Source organism: Tupaia chinensis, unplaced genomic scaffold, assembly GCF_000334495.1.
Source record: "Tupaia chinensis unplaced genomic scaffold, TupChi_1.0 Scaffold144702_1, whole genome shotgun sequence".
Taxonomy (NCBI): Eukaryota; Metazoa; Chordata; class Mammalia; order Scandentia; family Tupaiidae; genus Tupaia; species Tupaia belangeri.
Genome location: NW_006204563.1, coordinates 2,519,778 through 2,545,707, shown reverse-complemented (window position 1 = coordinate 2,545,707; position 25,930 = coordinate 2,519,778). Strand labels below are relative to the sequence as shown.

Genomic DNA, 25,930 nt, shown 5'->3' with positions numbered 1-25,930 from the left:
TTTCAAGAAAAGCAGTTTTAACTTTAATAAACCAAAGAAATGCTAAGGAAATTTGCTTAAAACTTAAAGCCAGGGAACAGGTTAGGATTCTGTTCAAATAGTAGGTACGTGAACCTATCGACAGCACGACAGGACAAAAATCTTTAAAACCAGACAACAAAGCCTAGAAGAAAATCAGCAATATTTTAGTCAAAAGTCATAAAATGCTATTTCACCAGTTTAGTCTCATGTACTTAATCTCTCTTCTGTTGTGGTTCAATCTTCCTGATTGAATTCTGGGATATAATATTCAACTCCAGACTTGTCCCTATGATTAAGTTGGCTATTTCCTTAGTTTTTAACCTCTTATTTCTGTGTGTCTGTATTTAATTTTCCTGGTATAGCAGTCCCTTGAGAACTTCTTGGAGATCTGGTCTGGTGCTGGTAAATTCTATTGAGTTCTTGAAAAACTTCCCTTCAATCCATGATTTTAGCAGAATCTCAGACTAGGAACTTAGCTCATATGAGAACATACTGTCGCAATGGACCACTTCATAGAGGTAGCTATGAGTTTACTGTCATATGTATCTGCTGCCTTTGTGAAATATATTTTAGCTATTAGAGTGATATATGTTCATTTTATTTTTATTGTTTCTCCTATTAGTGGTGCGTTACTATATTTTACCCAAGCTGTCTACTTTCTCTTTTTCTTTTTACACCATTGGAACTAATTTTTAGAGATTTAGCTTCAGTTCATACTTTAATTTCTGAATACAGAACAGGTAACTCTTGATCTATATAATAAGATACACAAATATATCTTTTCTAAAAAAAAAAAACAAAGAACACATATTCTTTTCAGAGATGGAGAGAGAGAGAGAGAGAGAGAGAGAGAGAGGGGAAAAGAGCACCCCCCCCAATAGAATGTGGTCACATAATAATTCCTTCAATTCCTTTTCCTCCATTTCTCCTACCTGTCAGGATTTAGGGCATGCCAATACACACACCTGACATGTTTTTCTAGCTGCCTGAGCTAGGATTTGAACCATGGTTGTCCATGTGGGATTTGGAAAAGCAGTTTTAACTTTAATAAACCAAAGAAATGCTAAGGAAATTTGCTTAAAACTTAAAGCCAGGGAACAGGTTAGGATTCTGTTCAAATAGTAGGTACGTGAACCTATCGACAGCACGACAGGACAAAAATCTTTAAAACCAGACAACAAAGCCTAGAAGAAAATCAGCAATATTTTAGTCAAAAGTCATAAAATGCTATTTCACCAGTTTAGTCTCATGTACTTAATCTCTCTTCTGTTGTGGTTCAATCTTCCTGATTGAATTCTGGGATATAATATTCAACTCCAGACTTGTCCCTATGATTAAGTTGGCTATTTCCTTAGTTTTTAACCTCTTATTTCTGTGTGTCTGTATTTAATTTTCCTGGTATAGCAGTCCCTTGAGAACTTCTTGGAGATCTGGTCTGGTGCTGGTAAATTCTATTGAGTTCTTGAAAAACTTCCCTTCAATCCATGATTTTAGCAGAATCTCAGACTAGGAACTTAGCTCATATGAGAACATACTGTCGCAATGGACCACTTCATAGAGGTAGCTATGAGTTTACTGTCATATGTATCTGCTGCCTTTGTGAAATATATTTTAGCTATTAGAGTGATATATGTTCATTTTATTTTTATTGTTTCTCCTATTAGTGGTGCGTTACTATATTTTACCCAAGCTGTCTACTTTCTCTTTTTCTTTTTACACCATTGGAACTAATTTTTAGAGATTTAGCTTCAGTTCATACTTTAATTTCTGAATACAGAACAGGTAACTCTTGATCTATATAATAAGATACACAAATATATCTTTTCTAAAAAAAAAAAACAAAGAACACATATTCTTTTCAGAGATGGAGAGAGAGAGAGAGAGAGAGAGAGAGAGAGGGGAAAAGAGCACCCCCCCCAATAGAATGTGGTCACATAATAATTCCTTCAATTCCTTTTCCTCCATTTCTCCTACCTGTCAGGATTTAGGGCATGCCAATACACACACCTGACATGTTTTTCTAGCTGCCTGAGCTAGGATTTGAACCATGGTTGTCCATGTGGGATTTGGCTCCCTTAACCACTAGGCTATGGGGCTGGCGCCAGATGTATCTTGATAAGGGATCAATTATTGCTTAAGATAGTGCACTAGATGGCCTACTTCACCTCAAATTTAATTTTAATTTGACATTAACTTTAAGAACTGTTAACATTAATGTGCTTTTATTAAACAAATGAACAATTGAATGAGTGACTCATTCAGACTAGAGACTTATAGGTTATTTCTTTTGGTATTTACACAGTTCCTATGATCAAGTATTTCACAATGGGTATAGACTGTGATGTATCTTGGGAAAATGTATTAGTATGAAAACTATGTAGAAAAATTAATTTTGCCTCAGGTAATCCTACTTTGAATGGCACTAACTAGATCCTGACTCAGTGTTTAGTTTATCAGCCACTTTCTTTCCAACAATAGAGGAACTTTATGTCACTGCTAATTGTTAAAACCAGTAGAAATGATTGATCATGTCTAAGGGGATCAACACCTTGGCTGTATCTGTATCATAAGAGACTTAAAATCTGAATTTTCAGGTTTTTATTTTAAAGAGGAAAGTCTGGTAGATATTTGGATATACTTCATCTGCATTTCAATTTAAATGTTATTTAAAAGCCAAGATAATTGCTACCTACTGTGTTGTACATTTCTGCTTTGTGTAAGACTTAATAACAATCTTAATTAGGCTAATTTTAGTCAGATTAATACTTGTGTGTGTCAGCACTAACTACCAAATGCCACATACTGCAGGACTTTAATTAAAGCTAAGGAAAGGAAATACTTATGGTATAAACATTTTTGAACTGAAAAAGGCTAAAATGGAGCATACTCAATTATGATAAAGGATAAATCACAATAAAATCACAAATTCTACATTTTTGGTGAATTAAGGTTGACTTTTAAATAGATAAATCCACTCCAGTATAATATTAGGAAAATATAGTCTTAATAAAACAATTTGAGCAGACCAAGCCTTTGCTTTTCATAGTCCTGGAAGGTTTAGATTTTTGTAAAAAATTCATGTATTTTTTCCATGGAAGAGAGTTCTAGATAGAGAGGGAATGAGAGAAAGATAAATACCTCTCAGAGTTCTTCATGCTGAACCCCACCCTCGGCCTCAACCATCAGGATTATAGGCATGTCTGTGTCCCTGATGTGTAAAGGGAGACCTCAGGGCACAAACCTAGTACCTTCCCATGTGGCTTTAGCATCCTGAAGCATTGTATAACCTCTAGGCCATCTGGTTGGGCATAGAGATTTTTTAAATAGTTGGTGCTCAGACCTACTTCTTAATTTTATTAGATGATGAACTTAGGGATGTCATAACTTGAATCAGAAACTCCTGTTCCATTGCATTGTTTTTGAGCATATTAACAAAAATTAGTTAATTTTTTCTTCATTACATTTCTAGTTGGACCAACTGGCTGAGATGTCCCCATCTCTCACTCTTGGTCTGGGCAAACTTTAGACATTGGTATCTTCTTTACCATCTGCCTCCTTAAACAGTTCAGGCCCTGGAAAGGAGATAAGTGAATGTGGCAGGTAGTGAGAGTCTAAGGACTAACTGCCACCCCTGTGGTGACAAGGGGTTTTTCATTTACCTCACACTGTGTATTTGAAGTAGTGGTAAGGATTCCAAGTTAACACTGATAATTTAACTTCTGTAATCTTAAAGTTATATATAGCTGGAAGGTGAAATAATAATAATAATAATGTAATAGCCTTAGAATCAGAAGATCAGAATTCAAATGTGACCTTTGATCTATTAAATGACTGTTTATCATGAGTTTAAATGTAATATGTATATAAAGGTAGCTAAATTCAAATTCGGAACTTATAAATATCTGTTCATTCATAATTCATATACTTATATACTTTACCCACATTTCCAGTCACTTTAGATCAAAGTGAAAGGAAATTTTAATATTAAACTAATTCAATTATGTAAATTAGTATCAAAAAGTACCCTAGGTTGGTACTTTTATCTCTTGGTAAAACTTGTTAATCTTCATAATCATAACCAGAATATGGAAAACTTAAGTAAATGTATAGTTTAAAACATGCATATCATCACATTTTTCTCTTCCCATAGCAAAATATTATGCAAATAAATGAACGAGTATGCAAATAGATGAATGAATGGAGTTTGGTTCTGAAACAACTGAATTCACTATTCTGCACCCAGTAGAACATTAATTTCTTTTGAAGAGTGTTTAGTTTCTCTCTTTTCCTGTACAACAAGTGTTACACCAATCTTGAAGGCCAATATTTAATTCATTAACAACATCAAACAACTTATTCTAACTTTCTTCTCTCCAGAAAAAAAAAAAAGCCTTCTTTAAAAAATAGAGATGATTTCAAATACGCACGAGAATTATCCAAGAGGAAGTTGGTCAAATTTAAAGTGGACTTAAGATTTATCAATTTCAAGAAGGATTTCTAATGTTCAATTAGCCGTAGCCATGTTGTACAGTAGATTTTCCTAAAGTAACCTGTATTTTACATTTTGTGTAATGAAGCATAACTTGGAAGTTCAAGTTAGAATATTTTATGCTGCTGTACAAGGCTGCCAGGATCTTTGCTGTTCTACAATGTAAGTTTACTTCCATTTTGTCTTGCATTCATTCTGCCTCAATAGTGGACTAGCTGAAGGAATGCACGAGAAGGCTTCTGGAGTGTTCTTTTTGATGGGTCATGGTGCTAAACAACAGAAAGTACATATACTAAAATGTAACTTTTATAAAAAGAAAAACAACAAAACATTGTGTGTGATTAGAAGACTGTCCAGCCACCACAGATCTTTAGAAGGAGAGATTAAGAACAGTTTAGTCCAATTTTGGTAGCATAGCAATAACTCAGTGCTCTGCTAAGATGAATCCACACAAGAAGGTCCTGGGTTCATCTTCCAAGGTCTCCCTGTGCACACTGGGTGCTCACTTGTGCCCATGATTCTGTCTGGCTAGGCTAAGAATGGTCGCAGCATGAAGTGCCTGTTGGTGGTGGTGGTGGGGGGTGCCTCTCTCTTTCTTTCTCTCTCTTTGTCTCTCTCTCTCTCTTTCCTCTTTATCTCTAGGAATAAATAATAAAATGTAAAGACCAAGAGAAATTAATCCTCTATATGCCTGAGCTTGACTATTTCAACCGAACTATTGCTCAAGGAGAGAATATGACTCTGGGTTACCTGTGGATGATATTTCCTAAGAGTTTCAAACTCCCTTTGTTTCCTGTTTATGCACACCAAACAATAGATGTGTCCTCTGCAAGTGATGACTCATAATAATAGCTATCATTTATGGAGCTTTCACTCTGTCAGGACTTTGTTCAGGCACTGATGTCATCCAGGGTGATTTCAAAAGTCTACCAGAATAAAGGGACCCAAGATTTATCTAGGGTATGCCCCTTAGGGGGGGGAACACACACACACACATGCACACAAATTAGAGACAGGAAAGGTTAAGCGGCCTTCTCAAAGCTAACCAATAGCAGGTCAGTGGCAGAACAGGGGATAAGACTCAGAACTGTGATTTTTTTTAGATTGGGACTGGTTTTATTGTCCTCTTCCTGATGGAGCCTGCTGACACACAATTAGACAGAGGAGAGCAGGATCAGGATCGGCTTGTTTCTTCTCTTCTATTTTCATCAGTCAAATTTTATTTTGTGGTTTATTGATTGTGCTTTTTTTCTTATTATTTTATACATTTAATCACTGTATATCATTACAGCTTGCAAAATGAATTTTCCCAGTATAAATACACTGTATATTAGTACAGTTAAAGATATTATCATACAAGTTATCTTCGACAGATAATTATGTTTCGAGTAAGATAGGTTAGTAGTTTTACTAGTACAAATATTTCAAAATTATTGCTATACATATTTGAAGAAGTTTTGTATTGAAGCTGTGAATCCCAATACCAATTTTTTTTTGAGAGTTTTTTTTTTTTTGGTGATAGGGCGCGTGCGCTTGCCAGACAGACAGAGAGAGACATAGAGACAGAAAGCGAGAAATCACCCCTCACCCCCCAGAGGGGATGGTCACGCCGCAATCCCTTCTCCTCCATTCTCCTCTCGGGATCTTGGGCATGCATGCACACGCGCCCGGTGTGAGTTTTAAGCCACCAGGTCTGGGGCGAACCGCGGTCGACTATGTGGGAGTCCAGCGACATAGCCATTATGCTAACTGCTGGTTCCCCCCAATATCAATTTTTTTTTTTAAAAAAATTACTATTGGTTTAGAAATTAAAATTTGTGAGGGAAGGTTCATTACCTGTGCTCAATTTTTTTTAAAAAAAAATATGCCAGAGGGCATATATATTCATTAGAGAGAAACAGAGAGAGAGAAAAAGTAAGAAAGCACCCCCTATGCAGAATGGTTACACTGCAACCCCTTCTCCTTCATTGCTCTCTCCTTTCTGGATTTTGGGCACACACATATGTGCCCAGCATGTTTCTTAAGTCACCAGCTATGGGACTTGTACTGCTCAGTTGGCCACGTGGAATCCAGCTACCTTAACCACCATGCCACAGGATGGCTCTGGATTCATTTTAAAAGCATATTTGACATTGACTTAAGAGTAAGGCCTGCCCTACTTGCAGAAGGATAGGTCATTGGCAGTGTTGGAAATTTTGTCATATCTTTTTTTTAGAGAGATCTTTGTTATAGAGTGCATGTGCTTGCCAGAGAGACAGAGAGAGAAACTGAGAAATAACCCCTTAGGAGAAATGGCCATGCCACAATCCCCTCTCCTCCATTCTCCTCTCAGGATTTTGGGCACACACGCACATGTACCTGGCGGGAGTTTCAAGCTGGCCAGGTCTGGGACTTAAACCATGGTTGACCATGTGGGAGTTCAACACCTTACCAATATGCCACCTGCTAGCCCTGAAATTTTGCCATATCTTTATATCAGATGTGTCTTTTGAGGAGGCTTGAAAGGGTGGAAGGTCATGAAGTACTTATGTATGGGAAGAGATTAGGGAAGCTGGATAGATCACTCACAAATTCACCTTCTTTGCAATTTGTCAAAACCTGACCTACTCAGGAGCATATAGCTACTTTAAATTTTAGCAAAGTGGTTATTTATTCATTTACTTATTTATTTACATTGCAAACTGCTCACTTGAAATGGTAAGTTGCACTTACTAATGCATGATGACAGAAATGGTCCACCGCTCTTAGAGGAAAATAGGCGGGTGCTGAAATACTCCATAAAAGGGGTCAGAATTAATATTGGTAGAATACTGATGGCACTCATTGCTGCAATAGGCAGAAGAAATCCATCCAAGTTCAGGTTGGAATTCATGGTTTGCAGATAATATCCTGATGAAATCTGTACTTGAGGGAAGAAGCAGCCGATGAGTTAATAGAAAACACCCTCCTCCAGATGTTTTCTGCATTGCATATACTCTGTGAACTCTGCAATAGGTGAGTTGGATCCTCTCCAGCTTTCTTTCTTTTTTTTTTTTTTTTTAAGTTTAATGATTTCAGAGAGAAATACAAAAGAGAGAAAATCTGAAACAGGGACTTCATGCTGTGATTCACCCACAGTCTCCATCTGTATCATGGGCACATGATGGGCACATGCACCCAGGCCCAGGTCTGGACATGAACCCAGGACCTTCCCATGTGAATCTAGTTGCATTGGCACTGTACCACCAGCTCCTTTCCAGTCTTGCCAGGTCCCAGTTAGGAGCTAATAAAAGGTCTTCATCTGAGGCTGTAAGAGCCTTATTTAGTCTACTGACAATACTATTGATTTTTAAATGGAGGACACTGTCATTTAGAGTATCTTAAGCAAAATTCTCCCTCCACCCCCGCATAGTAAAGCAAAAACCAGTTGAAAGTATTAAGAATGTCTGTGTCACACTGATGGGGGGAAAACAGAGGTTAGAATATATTCTTTAAATAACATTTAGTTTAGTAGGAAAATAGGAAGTGTTTTTTCCTAAGAAGAAGGGCCAGTGTGGACCCATATTATGTGTTGAAGGCTATCTTGGTGGGATCACAGGATTCGCCCTGTTTCTAATGGGAGCCAAGTGATGTGAGGGAAAAAGGAGAGAAAACCTGTGTCTGTGTCCCTCTTTGAAACTTATTGTGTGATACTGGCGACCACAAAAGGACGGTGGTAGGACCTATGCTATATGTCTTGCCTGAATATTAAAAAGAATGCCAGTGGGAGGTGGGCTGTAGGTGGTGTGGTGGTTAAGGTACTGGACTCTCACATGGCTTACTGCAGTTTCGAGTCCTAGACATGGTGGCTTGCTTTCTCACTTTCTCTTTCTTTCTCTGTCTATCTGGTCAAATTAAAAATAACAATAATGGGTGTTGGACTCTCACATGGCTGACTGTGGTTCGAGTCCTGGACCTGGTGGCTTGAAAATCATGCCAGGCATGTGTGCACGTGTGCCCAAAATCCCAAGAAGAAAATGAAGGAAAAGGGATTGCAGTGTGGACATACCCCCTGGACCATGATTTCTCATGTTCCCTTTCTCTGTCTCTCTCTCTCTCTCTGGTGAGTGCACATGTCCTATGGCAAAAACCTAAAACACAACAAAACAAAATAATGATAAATAAAAATTAAATGAATAATTCTAAAAAATAATAATAATGGTAGATAAAAACAAAAACAACAACAAAAGCCTCTGTCCTGCCCCAAACTGTCAATGTATTGTTAAAATCTCTTCTTTTATAAAATAACCCCAATGCTAACTAAAACCCTAACTTTTTTTTTGAGAGGTTTTTGCTATAAGGTACATGCACTACCAGAAAGAGAGACAAAAAGCGAGAAATCAGCCTCCTACACACACCCCCCCCACCCCGGAATGGCCACTCCACAATCCCTTCTCCTCTATTCTCTTTATAGGATCTTGGGCATGCATGCACACATGCCCAGCGTGAGTTTAAGCCACCAAGTCTGGGACTCAAGCTGCGGCCGACTACACAAGAGTATAGCAACATAGCTATTATGCCAACCGTTGGTCTCTAAAACCCTAATGTTAAATCAGAGTCTCTTCATATCTCTTAGGAGGTTACAGTGTCAGAACTAAGGCAGGGTAAAAAGGCCTCTCCTTATTTTTCTAGCTCATGAGTTTCATTGAAATCATCACATCTTCGTCATTATCAGTAGTACATCGTATTTCATTCATTCCTAGGGGCACGCATAGCTTTTGAGTGGCATGGAGAGAAAAAGTCAACCAAGCATTCTTGAGAAATGGATTCTCCTATTTTATTTTTTTTACAGTGCAAGAGCTGCCTGAGGATTCCTGCCTTGCCACCATTCTGGGAGAGCAGCCCTGCTCAAACATCCAGGCCATAACTTCTCACTTGACACCTTCACTAACTCCTTCATATAATCAATTACATAATTCGAGAGGGTATAAGGAGAACCAGAGGCACAGAGTCAGGACAGCAGTTCACGAGTCCACCAGCTGTGAACGGAGTCTATGGCTGAGTTAACCTCCTAAACCCAGGAAGGAACCACATTTTCCCCAAATTGCTTTCTCTCTCTCTAAGACGTGTCTCAATGATCATTTACCTTCCAATCTTTAATTTGATCCTTAGCATGGTAAACAAGAATTGTCCTGGTTGCGTACAGATGGCAAGAGTAAAGGGCACATCAACTCGTTCTGCCCTACTTCAATAAAATTATTAAGTCCGTCTCCCCTAACCAGAGGGAAATGAAGAATGTGCTTTAAAAGAGGGCTGGCAGCGGAACAACTCTAAGACAGAAAGGCTCCCAGCACAACTTGGAAGTTTCTGTTACTGATTTCAAATGAGAATTATTGTTAATAGGAATAAAGTTATTATCGGCATGAATCACAGACACAGAAACCTGTTAACTTAATAATGTGGCAAATGTACTATTAATCTTTAGTGAAGCAATATTAATATATTGCCTAATCTAAGAAAAGGCTCCAGTGTCTTGAAAGCTTGAAATCATTTCTGTTTCTGCCTCAAGTTCTGAAATCATCCCCTTTTAAAATTTTAAATACTTTTATTTCATACAAGCCTCTGAGGAGTCCCCTTTTAAAATTTTAAATACTTTTATTTCCCACAAGCCTCTGAGTATTCAGAAATAATTGCCGTCAATAGAGATTCATTTTCACCTTTGAGTGGCCAGTAATGTCAAATGGCAACCTCATTGGCCTTAATATCAACATATTTTAAGTGTATGTCTTGGAACTGAAGGTCAATAATGGCCACTAAATTTAAAATATGGAATTTTATGATGTTTTATTCGTGGTGCTTTGATTGCCTCTATACTGGTGATTATTTCATCTGGGCACAAAAATCTAATCTCAGCCTATCCCAGTAGAAGTTTCCTCTGACTCCCTGGAGAGGTATGATCTAACCATTGTCTTTGAAGCTTCTAGTATAAGGTTACCCTATATAATTTTGAAAGTTGAATAATTTATTTTTTTTGGAGAGATTTTCGCTATAGGGTGCTTGTGCTCGCCAGACAGACAGAGAGAGAGACAGAGAGACAGAAAGCGAGAAATCACCCCCCAGGGGAGGTGGTCACGCCACAATCCCTTCTCCTCCATTCTCCTCTCGGGATCTTGGTCACCCACGCACATGCGCCCAGAGTGAGTTTTAAGCCACCGGGTCCGGGATGTGAACCACGGTCGACTACGTGGGAGCCCAGCGACATAGCCATTACGCTAACTGCTGGTTCCCGGAAGTTGAATAATTTGTATCAGGGATATTTAAGCCAGCGAGAGAGAGGATTGTGAGTAACAGCAAAGCATGGATCTTGATTCCAGCCCTGAGCTAGGATAACTGCTGTTCCATGTATTAGCAGAGTAGTTACCAGTAAGTTGCATGTTACTTAATGTCTCTGTGCCTCAGGTTGAGGATGGTAGCATCAACTATGAAGGTTGGCTATGGGAACCAAATTCAATACCATGAAGCCATCTTTTAGAAGCTGTGACACATACTAAATGATTAATAAGTATTAGTTTTTGTTCTTTTTCTTTTTAGAGGTTTTTGCCTTAGGTTGTATGTGCTCTCTCTAGAGAGAGAAACAGAGACAGAGAGAGGAAAAATGAGCAATCACCCCCTGGGGGGGATGGCCATGCCACAATCCTTTCTCCTTTCTCCTCCTGGGATCTTGGGCATGTATGCACACATCCCAGCATGAGTTGTAAGTCACTGGGTCTGGGACTCGAACTGTGGTCAGCCATGTGGGAGTCCAGTGATGTAACCTATATACCATCTGCTGGCCCCTAGTTTTTGTTCTCTACAACAAACTGGGCATTTAGATTTGGTGTGATGCTTAAAATTAGTTTATCAATATTTTTTGTGATTTATGTCAAATTGAACAATAAACAGTTTCTATGAAAAGCTCAGACTTCATGGAAAGAAATATAAGGATCACTACATGAAGATAAGGAATCTATATTTTGTGCTATTTCCTTTTTAAAATAATAATTTATTTAATTGTATTTATTATCATTTTTAAATTTGCTATAGGGCACATGCACTCACCAGAGAGAGAGAGAGAGAGAGTAAGAAATCAAGCCAAGTCAGCCACTTGGGAGTCAAGCGCCTTAACCACCATGCCACCTGCTGGCCTCTTTGCTAATTTTTAAAAAGTTAATTAATCAATCGATTAATTATTGAGAGAGCTCTAACAGGGTGTTGGCATGCCCTGATCCTTCCCATAATCTTTTAGCCAGCCAGGATCATAGGCTTGCCTGGCATGCTGAAGTTGATGAGAAACCAAACCCAGGGACTTCTCACATGGCTCCAGCATGGCATAGCAGAACTCCTCCACCTGTGCCTCTGAGGCTGGGCCAGTAATTTGTGTTATTTGCACAGAAAGTTTTGAAGTTAGTTATTGACCACCCAGTAATTAGTACTCAATTAATTTCACCATGGTAACGTGTGTTTGATACCAATACTCATGTATCTGGATAACATTTCTGCTACATTCTGTCCCTCTGCTTGCTTCTACTGCAGAGTCAGAAGTAAGAGGTAGGCAAACCTCTATCTAAAAAAGTCCACATGTGGATTCTGTGGCTGCTTCTCAGCTCTCCTGTTTTTGTGCCTAAGCAGACATGGGTCTGAGAAACCAATGAGCCTGACTACGTTCCAATGAACACTGAAATTAAAATTTCATATAATTTTCATGTGCCATAAGATATCCTTCTTTTTTATTTTTTCAACCACCATAAAAATGTTAAGGACCTTCTTAGCTTGCAGGATGTACAAAAATAGGCAGTGGACTGGATTACGTCTGTAAGCTGTGTATTGCCGACCCCTGGTTAGAGGGACAGGTACTGTATTGAGAGTCAGAGGGCAAATCCTACTTATTTCACTACACTTGCCTGTGACCTGCCACCCACCTCCTGAAAAAAAAAAGTATGTATTTTTTCTGATTCTAAGTTTTCTCTTCCAACAAATGAAGTAGTTGAGTAAGTTACTTTCCAAGTCTCCTGACTGCTCTATTGCTCTATAATTTCTGAATTCAATTCATTCATTACCCTTCTAAACTCCAAGTTTGGTGTTAACACTAATGAAAGTCTCACATTTGTTCCAAGACTTTAATGATCATTTATTTTTCTCTATAAATAAGTTGGCCTATGGCCATAGCCACTTACATTTTTTCTAAAATTACATATGTCTGTAGGAAAATTTGGGGCTTTCTATTTTCCCTCTGATTTCCTCAGTGCATAGGAACTGATTTCCTAAGGAACTAATAGAGTGGGTGGGGAGAGAATCACTTGCTCATTAGTACTCATACTTACGGGTACAGTGGAGGTGGTACTCCAATCAGCCGAGTTAGCTACTTGCTAGTACCACTTTCCAAAGGTCTAATGAGGGAGGAAGGCAAAACCTTTGGCTACAGGGAGGTTTGATAATTGCCTATAGATACGATATTTTTGTGCAGTGCTCTTGTGCCTCGTGAATAAGCACTCTGAAATAGTATCTGTACCTACTGACAGACATTTACTGTTCTACAAAAGAAACACATGCCCAGGGTCTCCTCAGGTGTGCCTCTGTCTGATCCTGCTTAGCTCTTGATATCAGGGCCTACAGGGAGTAGAAACTTGTGTGGAATAACTGCTTAACAAAGTGTATGAAAAGCTTTTGTTGGAGTGCAAACACAGGCTCATTACATACTCACTTGTAATGTTAACATGCAATCACTTCATTTTTGTTGGATGGCATCTACTGTCCTTCCTTACCTGGACAATGCACATTCTGTACAGGAGCTGAAACATGAAGAGAGGGAGAAGGGAGAAGAAAAATGTTGTGTCTTCCACATGGAGCTCACGGTGGCAGCCACCATTTTTTCCCCTGGCATGGTCTAACCAGTTTGTCACATCACAACCAAGATGGTAACATTGCTGGCAAAACATTTTCAGTGCATTAACACACACCTCAATGGTTGTCAGGAGGGAACAACCTGCAAATAATTGGAGATATTTTTCATTAGTACAGAAATTGCTCGTTGGTATTCTAAGAAGCCTTTCACAAAGATGGCAATTGCAAGAATGGAGGGCAGTAAAGTAACTGAGGTTTTAGTATCCAAGGGATTAGATTCAAAGGAACACACTTCCTGCAAGAATTTTGGAATCCTGATGGCCAGCCCAGGGTGATGCCTGACAGCTGATGTAAAAAAATGAAAAAGGTAAGATCAATGGGAACATATTAAAAAGGGAAGAAAGGTGACAAAATAAAATACCAAAGTAAAGGATTTCAGAATCTCTCAGAAGTCTCTAACTTTAACTCATTAATGTATAATATAACCTAAACTTTATTTTACAGCCTTAACACAAAGAATGAGTACTATTTTTTAAATATAAATCATTATCTAAATAATCCTCACTTGACTTGGCAGGTAGAGGGTGGTTTCTTATTTTGACATGAAGATAAAGGGAAACATGTTCTCTGTTTTGACTTTATCCTTGAATTTTAGACATAAGGTTAAACTTTGAACTCTTGAAATGACTTCATACCTGTGGGTAGTGTCACTAAAAGTTCAGATTGAATTAGATGGCTTTTGACTTCTCCAATAGTTTCCTCCGCATTTATGTAGTTGCTGCATTAGCACCAGAAGCATTGTATTGTTTCAGATGTTAGCAGTCATTTATTGCTACTGATTTGCAACCTCATGGCTGCTTCGTTTATGATCCTTAGATCCCACCTTTTCTTTGACTCCATTAAAACGTCCTGATGCACTGACAGATAAGAGACCCCCATTTAGTTAGCAGTTCAGCTGTGCTATCATGATTGTTAACAAATTTTCATAGCACTGCCTTTGAGAAGATAAATCCCTCCACAAATTATTGATATATAGACACAAAACCATGGTAACAGGATAAATGGTATAGAAGATGTGAAAATGTTTGAGTTTCTCCAAAGAAGGTGGCCATAGAAACTCTAAGTATAGTTGGATCATCATTTTGTTTGTATTCAAGTTTCCTATAATAAAATTCTAGATAAAATCCACTCTAATGAAATTCACTTAAATGTCATAGAGTATTAGCATTTATATTTAACTAAAAATATTTATTAATATTTCTTCTAATGGTTATAAAGTAGTTATATTGATTTGATCTGGTCTTTTCTTTGAGAGTTATAATAGACCCATTATGTCAGGCTTTGATTAATTGAAGAAGCTGGGGGCTTGGTAATTGAATATGCAGCCTTTCACCTCTAAGTCACTGAATCAAATCCAGCCCAAATTGGTAGTGACCAAGAATGATTATAGCTATGGCTCTTTGGTGGCCTTTGTAAAGTGCATGTTGGTCATGTGGAATATGTCGGGATAATTGCTGACAGGAGATAGGTTCATATCTACAGTCACTATTGCCTCCTCTTAATCACTATTGCAGGCGTAGATGAAGGCCCTCACACTGAGATGGCCAGGAAGACAGAGCCCCTGTGAGTGGTCAAGATTTGCATCTCTTAGAAAAGAGGAAGGACAGCTCTCTATCATTGCAGAAAGAATTGCTCTATTAGACTTTCCTAGTGATTTCAATTAGTTTACTTAAGGTTTAAGTAAGATGAGAACTGAGAATGTGTTGATGAACAGTCTAGAGACTAAATTTGAACAGGCCTGGGCTAGGAGGCTTAACTTCCTGACATTTCCTTACAATCTTGTATCTGTTATTCATCAACCTGTTCTCTGCCCAACTCTGCAAAATTGTGCTGTGTAGATAGTGGGGTTATTAACAGCCTTGATCTGAATTACTCTATGCTTTCGAATAGGCTTTATTGTAAAATTATAACTATTCAGAGGATAAAAGACTATTTCCAAAGATACAGTCGCCTCCCATGTTTTTAAATCTAAAGACTAGAATGAAATACAATATATTTAAAACTATCCCTTCTCCTTTTTTTTTTTGTACAAACAAATCACTATTTGTTGCAAGATAAATTGGGATCTTCTCCTGATGCATTGCTACATGCAATCATATTAAACAATTAATATTACTATCATATTTATTTCTTTCTTTTAAATATTTTGAGAGGTTTTTGCTATAGGGCACATATGCTCACCAGAAAGACAGAGAGAAACAAACAGATAGAAAGTGAGAAATCACCCCCCAGGGGGGATGGTCACACCGCAATCCCTTCTCCTCCATTCTCCTCCTGGGCATGCACGCACACACACCCAGTGTGAGCTTTTAAGCAACTGGGTCCAGGGTTCGAACTGTAGTCAACTACATGGGAGTTCAGCGACATAGTCATTATGCCAACTGCTGGTCCCCACTATCATATTATTTCTAAAGAGAGATAGTTTAGATTAGTGCTTTACAATCAGTTGTATAAAAGTTGTGTTAAAAATCACTTTTTTAAAAATTTCTCAATTACTGTTTTCTATAGGCTATTTGTGAACTAGAATAAAAATGGAATACCTAATAAAATAAAATGAAAACATATAAAATATAAGCCCTGATTTTTTATTACTAGGTTCAACAGTTGTGTAATTTTACATAAATATTTCTATATGCTTTCTCTCAATGCCTGTATTCATTTTATTGCATCAGCACTGATCCATAAACCAGGCTTTAAGTAGTATTGGCCTCTATTGAATATATATTTTGAAAAATATATTCATTTAAACAAATAAAATTCTGAAATAGTGATAGGAAGTAACAAGAACAATGTAACAAGTAACAATGGTCAAGAAACAGAAATGATTAAATATAGACCATTGATGCAGTGGTGAGTCAGTGCTCTGTCATGCTGAGGCCACATGTGAAGTTCTCAGGCTGTGGGTGTTGGGTGCATGTGAGCATGCCTGTGATCCTGATTGGCTAACAATGAGTGAGGATCACAGCATGAAGACCCTGTTGGGGTCTCTCAAACTCTCTCTCTATCTCCCTTTCTCATGGAAGAAATAATTTTTTTTAAAAGAAAGTGAGAGAAAATAATTATACGTAAATGGAGTTATAAAACTCTAGCTAAGGGAACCAGCAGTTAGCGTAATGGCTATATCGCTGAACTCCCATGTAGCCGACCGCAGCTCGAGTCCTGGACCCAGTGACTTAAATTCATGCCAGGCGTGTGTGCATGCATGCCCAAGATCCTGAGAGGAGAATGGAGGAGAAGGGATTGCAGTGTGGCCATCTCCCCTGGGGCGGGGGGTGATTTCTCGCTTTCTGTCTCTCTGTCTTTCTCTGTCTTTCTGGCGAGGGCATGTGCCCTATACCAAAACCTCTAAAAAAAAAAAAGCTCTAGCTAAGTATAGTAAGAGTACATAATTGATGCCAAAGAAATGTGAACATAACTTTTCATTCATTCAATGTCTTTGTTGAGTCTCTACTGTGATCCAGGAACTGTTCTAGCACCTACATACTCCAGAGTTTGTGAAAAAGACCTACAAACTCCAGAGCTGTCTTTGTGGTGGGAGAGACATTACAAGCAGGAAAATATTAGACAAGTTATAGGCTGAAAACAAAATAGGCTAATAAGACAGAGACCCATTGTGGGGTAGGGTACTACAGAGAAGACTACTTATAAAGTTGACATTTTAACAGAAGGGGTTCGAACTGTAGTCAACTACATGGGAGTTCAGCGACATAGTCATTATGCCAACTGCTGGTCCCCACTATCATATTATTTCTAAAGAGAGATAGTTTAGATTAGTGCTTTACAATCAGTTGTATAAAAGTTGTGTTAAAAATCACTTTTTAAAAATTTCTCAACTACTGTATTCTATAGGCTATTTGTGAACTAGAATAAAAATGGAATACCTAATAAAATAAAATGAAAACATATAAAATATAAGCCCTGATTTTTTATTACTAGGTTCAACAGTTGTGTAATTTTACATAAATATTTCTATATGCTTTCTCTCAATGCCTGTATTCATTTTATTGCATCAGCACTGATCCATAAACCAGGCTTTAAGTAGTATTGGCCTCTATTGAATATATATTTTGAAAAATATATTCATTTAAACAAATAAAATTCTGAAATAGTGATAGGAAGTAACAAGAACAATGTAACAAGTAACAATGGTCAAGAAACAGAAATGATTAAATATAGACCATTGATGCAGTGGTGAGTCAGTGCTCTGTCATGCTGAGGCCACATGTGAAGTTCTCAGGCTGTGGGTGTTGGGTGCATGTGAGCATGCCTGTGATCCTGATTGGCTAACAATGAGTGAGGATCACAGCATGAAGACCCTGTTGGGGTCTCTCAAACTCTCTCTCTATCTCCCTTTCTCATGGAAGAAATAATTTTTTTTAAAAGAAAGTGAGAGAAAATAATTATACGTAAATGGAGTTATAAAACTCTAGCTAAGGGAACCAGCAGTTAGCGTAATGGCTATATCGCTGAACTCCCATGTAGCCGACCGCAGCTCGAGTCCTGGACCCAGTGTCTTAAATTCATGCCAGGCGTGTGTGCATGCATGCCCAAGATCCTGAGAGGAGAATGGAGGAGAAGGGATTGCAGTGTGGCCATCTCCCCTGGGGCGGGGGGTGATTTCTCGCTTTCTGTCTCTCTGTCTTTCTCTGTCTTTCTGGCGAGGGCATGTGCCCTATACCAAAACCTCTAAAAAAAAAAAAGCTCTAGCTAAGTATAGTAAGAGTACATAATTGATGCCAAAGAAATGTGAACATAACTTTTCATTCATTCAATGTCTTTGTTGAGTCTCTACTGTGATCCAGGAACTGTTCTAGCACCTACATACTCCAGAGTTTGTGAAAAAGACCTACAAACTCCAGAGCTGTCTTTGTGGTGGGAGAGACATTACAAGCAGGAAAATATTAGACAAGTTATAGGCTGAAAACAAAATAGGCTAATAAGACAGAGACCCATTGTGGGGTAGGGTACTACAGAGAAGACTACTTATAAAGTTGACATTTTAACAGAAGATTGAATGACTAAAAATAGGGGAAAAAATACCTGTAAGAAATATTTACCAGGTGTATCATGAAGTAAAAATGAGCTGCGAGAGGCTCAGGAAGAGTAAAGGCCAATGAAGTAGTAGCTAAGTTGTTAAGAAAATTGGGAGGAGACAAGGTCCAAGAGGTGGTTAGTGGTCCAAACATACAGGCGAGGTAAGAACTTTCAGTTCTGAAGTTTACTCTCAGTATCATAAGAGACCATTACAAAGTTTTAAGCAGTAGAGATGTCACATGATGCCTAGATTTAAAATGTTACTCTAGAACTTGGTGGCTGTGTAGATAATGGGCTTTAGGGTATAAAAGAAGAAGCTGAGGGAGCAAGAGATAGTGGTGACTTGGACTAGTGCAGTAGTAGCAACGAAGAGAAAGGGACAGAATGGGACTTTCTTTTTTTGAAAAATCAATAGAATTTTCTGAACTTAGAAGGGCGTTAAGAAAGGAGAAGATTAGGGAACCAGCAGTTAGCGTAATGGCTATGTCGCTGGACTCCCACGTAGTCGACCGCAGTTCGGGTCCCGGACCCGGTGGCTTAAAACTCACGCTGGGCGCGTGTGTGTGCGTGCCCAAGATCCCGAGAGGAGAATGGAGGAGAAGGGATTGTGGTGTGACCATTCCCCCTGGGGGGTGATTTCTCGCTTTCTGTCTCTATGTCTCTCTCTGTCTGTCTGGCGAGCGCACACACCCTACAGTGAAAATCTCTCAAAAAAAAAAAAAAGAAAGGAGAAGATTTGAGGATGACTGTTTTTCCCTCCTTAAAACCACTTCACACATTGGGAACCAGCAGTTGGCATAATGGCTATGTCGCTGGACTCCCATGTAGTCAACAGTGGTTCGCGTCCCGGACCCGGTGACTCAAAACTCATGCCGGGCTCGTGTGTGTACATGCCCAAGATCCTGAGAGAAGAACGGAGGACAAGGGATTGTGATGTGGCCATTCCCCCTGGGGGGTGATTTCTCGCTTTCTGTCTCTCTCTCTCTCTCTCTCTGTCTGTCTGTCTGTCTGGTGAGCTATAGCAAAAAACTCTCCAAAAAACTAAAAAAATAAAAAAAACACCTTGCACTGACCTATATGGAGGAGAAAACTAGAAAGAAGCTGTTGAGTTTTGGTCAGTGAATCAGCAGTTGAGTTTTGGTCAGCTTACGTTTAAGCAGTTATTAGAAAACCAAAACCAAATAAGAAGTGGGAATATATGTTTTTCCAGGTGAGGTGAGAGGTCAATATGAAATTGAGTGTTAGGTATATAGATGGTGTTAAAAGTCATGGGTCTAGAGATTACATAAGAAAAATGGTGGCTAGAGAAGAGACAGAGTCCCTGGAATCAATTTTAGAGTTCCACAGCAATTAAGAAATCATTGTAGCAAAAGTTATTCAGGAAGACTGGGAAGAAATAGACCATGGGCTAGACAGATTACAAGGAAGGAAAGCAGGGTAAAAACAACTGATTGATCAGTTGGTCTTAGAGGAAGCCAACAGTATAGTTAGCGAAAGAAAAGGGAATATACAATAATCTGTCTACACAAGGAGAATGGCAATTGTTACCACTGAATGTTAGGATAGATATCCTGTTGAAAATATCTCCATCTAAATATCACACCACTCCTTGGATTAATCCATTAGACTTAATAGAAAATTTATTCATTTTATACAAATAATTTTGGATGTCATGTAGACTTAGTCTTTAAAAAAATCCATTGTCATTATAATTCTCAAATTGCTTTTCTGCACCAGGAGCAGAAATGGGAAGTTGAAAAACACTGGAATGAAAAATTCAACTGGGATTTTAAGCTCTGGTTTAAATGTGCACAGCAAATACAACAGACGTGCACATTTTAAAATAAAACAGATGAGCTATTTTAAATGTTTTATTGCAAAGCTTAAAGATTTGTAGCTATTACTATTAAAAAAAAAAAAAACTTTTAGGAAGCAATATTTCTATTCTTTGTACCTCTAAGTCCTTGGCTCTGATGTTCTGCTCCTCTGACCTTGATCTAATCATGAATATCTATGCTACTTAATTATAATAAAAAAAGCCTACATTGCACTCTAGATGGTAGATGCACATTTTTTCTTCTTTGGTCACCTGCCAGTTCTCAAAATTATAGCAGTGGGAAGAAATGCAAATGAAGGCCGTGCTTGACAGCTAAACATAATGGAATGCATGGTCCACATTTGAAAAGTTACCTTAAAATAAAAGGTAGCATATAAAAAATCATTTCTTTAAGGTCACCTATGGCTTTGAATTACAGCTTTGAGGAATTTCCAATTTAGTCATCAGAGAGGAAGAAGCCAAAATAAGGATTATATACTTTGCTAGAGGGAAGACAGAATTTTATTCTATCACAGTTGGGTAATCTAATAACTTGGAAATAGTAAACAAAACAAGACAAAACCCAACAATCTTGACATATTCATTTAATAGACACTTGTGCAAAGCAGACCACCAGTGAACATTTTCTGTGGTAATTATACTTGTAGGTCACAAAATTTTTTCTTGTTAATGTTCAAAGAAAGGTTACTATATCATTTTAAAATATGTAATACATAGACTACAAAAGACTGGTAGCAAATACAGTTGATTATCTATACTACTTGAGGAAGAATTATATTCTTTATTCAGCTGAATATATTTTCAAATAAGAGATGAAAAGCAAATGGATAGATGTTGAGAAGTTATTAAGAAAATTCAAATCTAAAAATAATGTATACATATATATGTATATGTATATATATATACGTGTGTGTATGTGTTTGAGTGTGTGTACAAAAATCCAAAATTAATTCGACACTGCAGAAAATACCAAAGTGGTTTTTCAACAAAAAGCATATACTTTACATTTGTTTTCTTTTTTCCTATATGGGACTGATGGAGACAACTTTTTGAATATTGACCACATTCTATAGACAACCAGGGAGACATGCTATGGTACAAAGACCACAGAGCTCTGAGAAACAGAGGAAAAGGTCTTCTGTGGATATTTTTAGGGTGTCCCTGTCTCAGTATGTGGTGTTAGAAGGTGGTGCGAGTTCTAGAGTGAGAAAAGTGTGGTTGGGTTCTGGTTTCACTTCATTCACTTTCTGTGAAGTCTTGAGCAAGTCACTTATTTTAATCTCTATGCACTCAGCTTAACAATAACAAACACAGGTTGAGAATTTACTGTATTACTAATATTTATAAGCCACATACATTTCTAATTGTATTCATAAATAGATCATTTCAACATAAGTAAGAAATGAAATGGTAAAGCTATACTCTTTAGTTGGGTCAATAATATAAAAAGAATTTAAAAATATATATACTAATTGAGGAATAATATTTGCAACTTTTATTTTAAACAAAGTCTTAATATCTCCTAAATATAAAAGTCTTCTAAAAATGTACATGAAAAAGATCACAACACAATTTACTCTTTTTTTTAGATTTATTTATTTAATTTAATTTATCATTATTAATATTTACTATGACCAGAGAGAGAGATAGAGGAAAAGTGAGAAAGCAAGTTGTCAAGTTAGGGATTCAGAGCCCTAACCACCATACCACCTGTCTGGCCCAAAAGAACCCACTCTTAAACAACAAATGAGTCAGTAAGAATTGACAAATGAATTTTGAAAATATTTGGACACGAATGAAAACAAAAGCACAACATACCAAAATGTATGGGATGCAGTAAAAATAGGAAGTACCCAGAGAGAAATTTATAAAGGTAAATCTTTACATTAAAAAAGAAACAAGATTTCAAATAAAACACTTAGTCTTACACTCAAAGAAAAAGAGAAAGAAAAACAAATTAAATCCAAAGTCAGTAGAGAAAGGAAAAAATAAAGAGTAAGCAGAAATAAACAAAACAAAAAGTAGAAAAACAGTTTTTAAAATTCAATATAATCAATGTTAGTTTTTTTGAAAAGATCTACCAAATTGACAGCTAGACTAAGAAACAAGCAAAAAAAAAAAAAAAAAGAACCAGATAGCTAAAATCAGAAATGAAAGGAGACATTACAACTTATGTAACAGAAATAAAAAGGATTATAAAAGACTACTGTGAAAATTATACGTCAACAAATTGCATAACCTAGAAGAAATGGATAAATTCCTAGAAACATACAACCCGCTAAGACAGAATGATGAAGAAATAAAAATATGAAAAAAACCCATAACTAGTGAGGAGATTGAAGCAGCAATCAAAAACCTCCCAACAAAGGAAAACCCAAGCCTAAATGGCTTCTATCAAAAACTTAAAGAATTAACCAATCTTTCTCAAACTCTTTCAAAGAATCTACATAGAGGGAATACTTTCAAACATTCTATGATGACAGAATTACCTGGATACTAAAAATAGACACAAATCCAAGGAAAGAAAACTACAGCTTAATATCCCTAATAAATATTGATACAAAAATCCTAAACAAAATGCTAGTAGATCAAAGTCAACAGCACTTTAAAAAGATCATATACCAGGATCAGCAGTTAGCATAATGGCTATGACGCTGGACTCCCACGTAGTTGCTGGACTCCCACATAGTCGACTGTGGTTGGAGTCCCAGACCCGGTGGCTTAAACTCATGCCAGGCGCATGTGCATGCATGCCCAAGATCCCGAGAGGAGAATGGAGGAGAAGGGATTGCAGCGTGGCCATCTCCTCTGGGAGGTAATTTCTCGCTTTCTGTCTCTCTGTCTCTCTCTGTCTGTCTGGTGAGCGCACGCGCCTTATATCAAAAACCTCTCAAAAAAAAGAAAAAAAAGATCATACACCACAACCAAATGGGATTTATATCTGGAATGTAAAGGTGACCCAATGTATAAAAAACAATAAATGTAACATACCACATTAACAAACTGAAGGACAAAAATGACATGAACATTCCAATCAATACAGAAAAAGCATTTGATAAAATGCAACAATCATTTGTGAATAATAAAAAAAAAACACTCAGTAGACTAAGGAAGAAGGAAGCTATCTCAACAAAATAACAGTCTTTTTTTTCTTTTTTGTAAACGTTTTTGCCTTGGGGCACGTGTGCTCTCTGAAGAGAGAGACAAGACAGTGAGAGGGAAAATGAGAAATCACCTCTCGGGGGGATGGCCTTGTCACAATTCCTTCTCCTCCATTCTCCTCCCAGGATTTTGAGCACATACACACATACACCCAGTGTGAGTTTCAAGTCACCAGGCTTGGGATTTGAACCACAGTCAGCCATATAGGAGTCCAATGATGTAACTACTACTCCATCTGTTGGTCCCTCAATAACAGCCATTTACAAAAAACCCTCAGTTAATATTATACTCACTGGAAAAGACTGAAATTTTTCTCTAAGATCAAGAATCAAGCAAGAATGTTCATTCTTGCTACTGTTATTGAATGAAGTATTGGAAGTTTTGTTTGTTTTTGTCAGTGGTTATGTGTGCTCACCAGAGAGAGATGAAGAGACAAAGAACGAAAATACAGTGAGGGAGAAAGCACTCCCCAGTGAAGTACACTGCAATCCCCTCTCCTCCATTTCTGCATCCTGTTGGAACTTGAATTGCACATGCACACACACATCCAGCATGTTTTTCAAGCCCTCAGGACCAGGACTCTACAAGGTAATCAGGTGTGATCTGACTCCTTTAATCACTAAGCTATGGGGCTGGTCCTATCAATTTTTAACATATTCTTAGTTCTTAGGGTATCATGGGGCTGTTTCAGGGCTGTTTTTCTCTCCTGTTCCTTTCAGCAATATTTTATGTTTTAAATCATTATTATCTTTAATTTTCTAATACATTCAATCACCGTATATCATTACAGCTTGCAAAATGGATTTTCCTAGACTGTATATATAGCAGTCTTTTAAATTTAGCTTAGTATCACCCTCCTTTTTACTATTACAATTTTGTGATACATAGTCCCATCAGTTGCTATGTAGTTGGTCATGTGCGATCCAGATCCCTTAACCAGTAGGCTAAGGGGCCAACCCAGTGCCGAAAGTTTTAAATAAAGCACTTAAATAAGGAAAAGGAATAAAAGGCATATAAACCAGAAAATAAGTAAAATCACCTCTATTCACAAATTACAATTTTATATTTAATAAGCAATAAAGATTCTACCAGAGAATTGTTAGAACAAATAAATGAATTCAGCAAAGTTTCAGAACATAAAACCAGCACTCAAAATCAGTTGTGTTTATGTGTACTAATAAAGACTGACTGGAAAAATATAGACAAATGAGACTATAACAAACATGAAAACATCTGAGTATCAAAGAAAAAAAATCAACAGCATAAAAGGCAACCAATGAAATGGTAAAAATAATTGCAAATTACATATCTGATACCAGGTTAGTATCCAGAACATATAATAAACTTCTACAACTCAACAATAGGGCAAAACCACAACCTGATTGAAAAATGGATAAAAGAGTTAAGTAGACACTTTCCAAAGATATATAAATAGCCAATAAACACCTGAAAAGATGCTCACCATCACTAATCTTTAGGGAAATGCAAATAAAACCATGAGATAAACTTTGCACCAATCAGGAGTCCCACTTTTTAACGATAACAAGTGTTGACAAAGAAGTGAATAAATTGTTAAGGACTTTATGCACTATTAGTGTGAATGAAAAATGGTGTCACCATTATGGAAAACAGTGTGAAAACTTTTTAAAACATTAAAAATAAAATTACAATAAGCCCATTTCTGGGTATTTATCCAAAAGAATTTAAACATCTTGAAGCACTGTTTTGCACATCCATGTTCCTTGTGGATTATTTACATTAGCTGAGAGGTAGAAGTAATTCCATTATTCATTGATAGAGAAGTTGATAAAGGAAATGTGGTATATAAGGCAATGGACTATTATGTAGTACTGAAAAAGAAGGGAATCCTGTTGTATATTACAGTATAAAAGAACCTTAAGGATAATAGTCCAAGTAAAATAAGTCAGTCATAAGATGAAATATTGTATGATCCCACTCATATTAAGTATCCAAAATAGTCAAAATCATAGAAACTGAAAGTTGAAAGGCAATTATCAAGGGCTAGCAGGAGTGAGGAGGGGAATAAATGTTTAGTGGGTATGGAGACTCAATGTTCAACTGAAAAAGTTCAAGAGATCTGTTTTACAAAAATGTGAATTTATTTAATACTACTGAGCTGAATATTTAAAATAAATTAAATGAGTAGCAGGTGGTGGTTAAGGCAATGGACTACTATGTGGCTCAAGTCTCAGACCTGGTGGCTTGAAACTCACATTGGGTGTGTATGCATGCATGCCCAAAAATCCCAAGAGGAGAATGGAGGAGAGGGAATTACAACATGGCCATCCCCCTGGAGGATGATTTTTTGCTTTCTGTCTCTCTGTCTCTCCAGTGAGTGTACATGCCTATAGCAAAAATCTCTTAAACAATGATTAAGATGGTAACTTTAATATTGTGGGTTTTTTTTTTTACCATAATTAAAAAAGAGAAAAGACTACAACCCTACTGAAAAGTTAGACTAGGAATCA

At 37.3% G+C, this 25,930-nt stretch overlaps 1 protein-coding gene across 1 annotated transcript in view; it reads right to left on the bottom strand.

The window, feature by feature from the left end:
- Nucleotides 1-25,930, bottom strand: part of SLC15A5 (solute carrier family 15 member 5) — a 111,398-nt gene that overhangs the window by 60,475 nt on the left and 24,993 nt on the right. Inside the window, exons 4-5 of the mRNA XM_006167326.1 lie at nt 13,270-13,490; nt 7,223-7,409 (exon numbers count right to left, since the gene is read on the bottom strand). Of these exons, the coding sequence (XP_006167388.1) occupies nt 7,223-7,409; nt 13,270-13,490 (408 nt within the window). The remainder of the gene's footprint in view (nt 1-7,222; nt 7,410-13,269; nt 13,491-25,930) is intronic.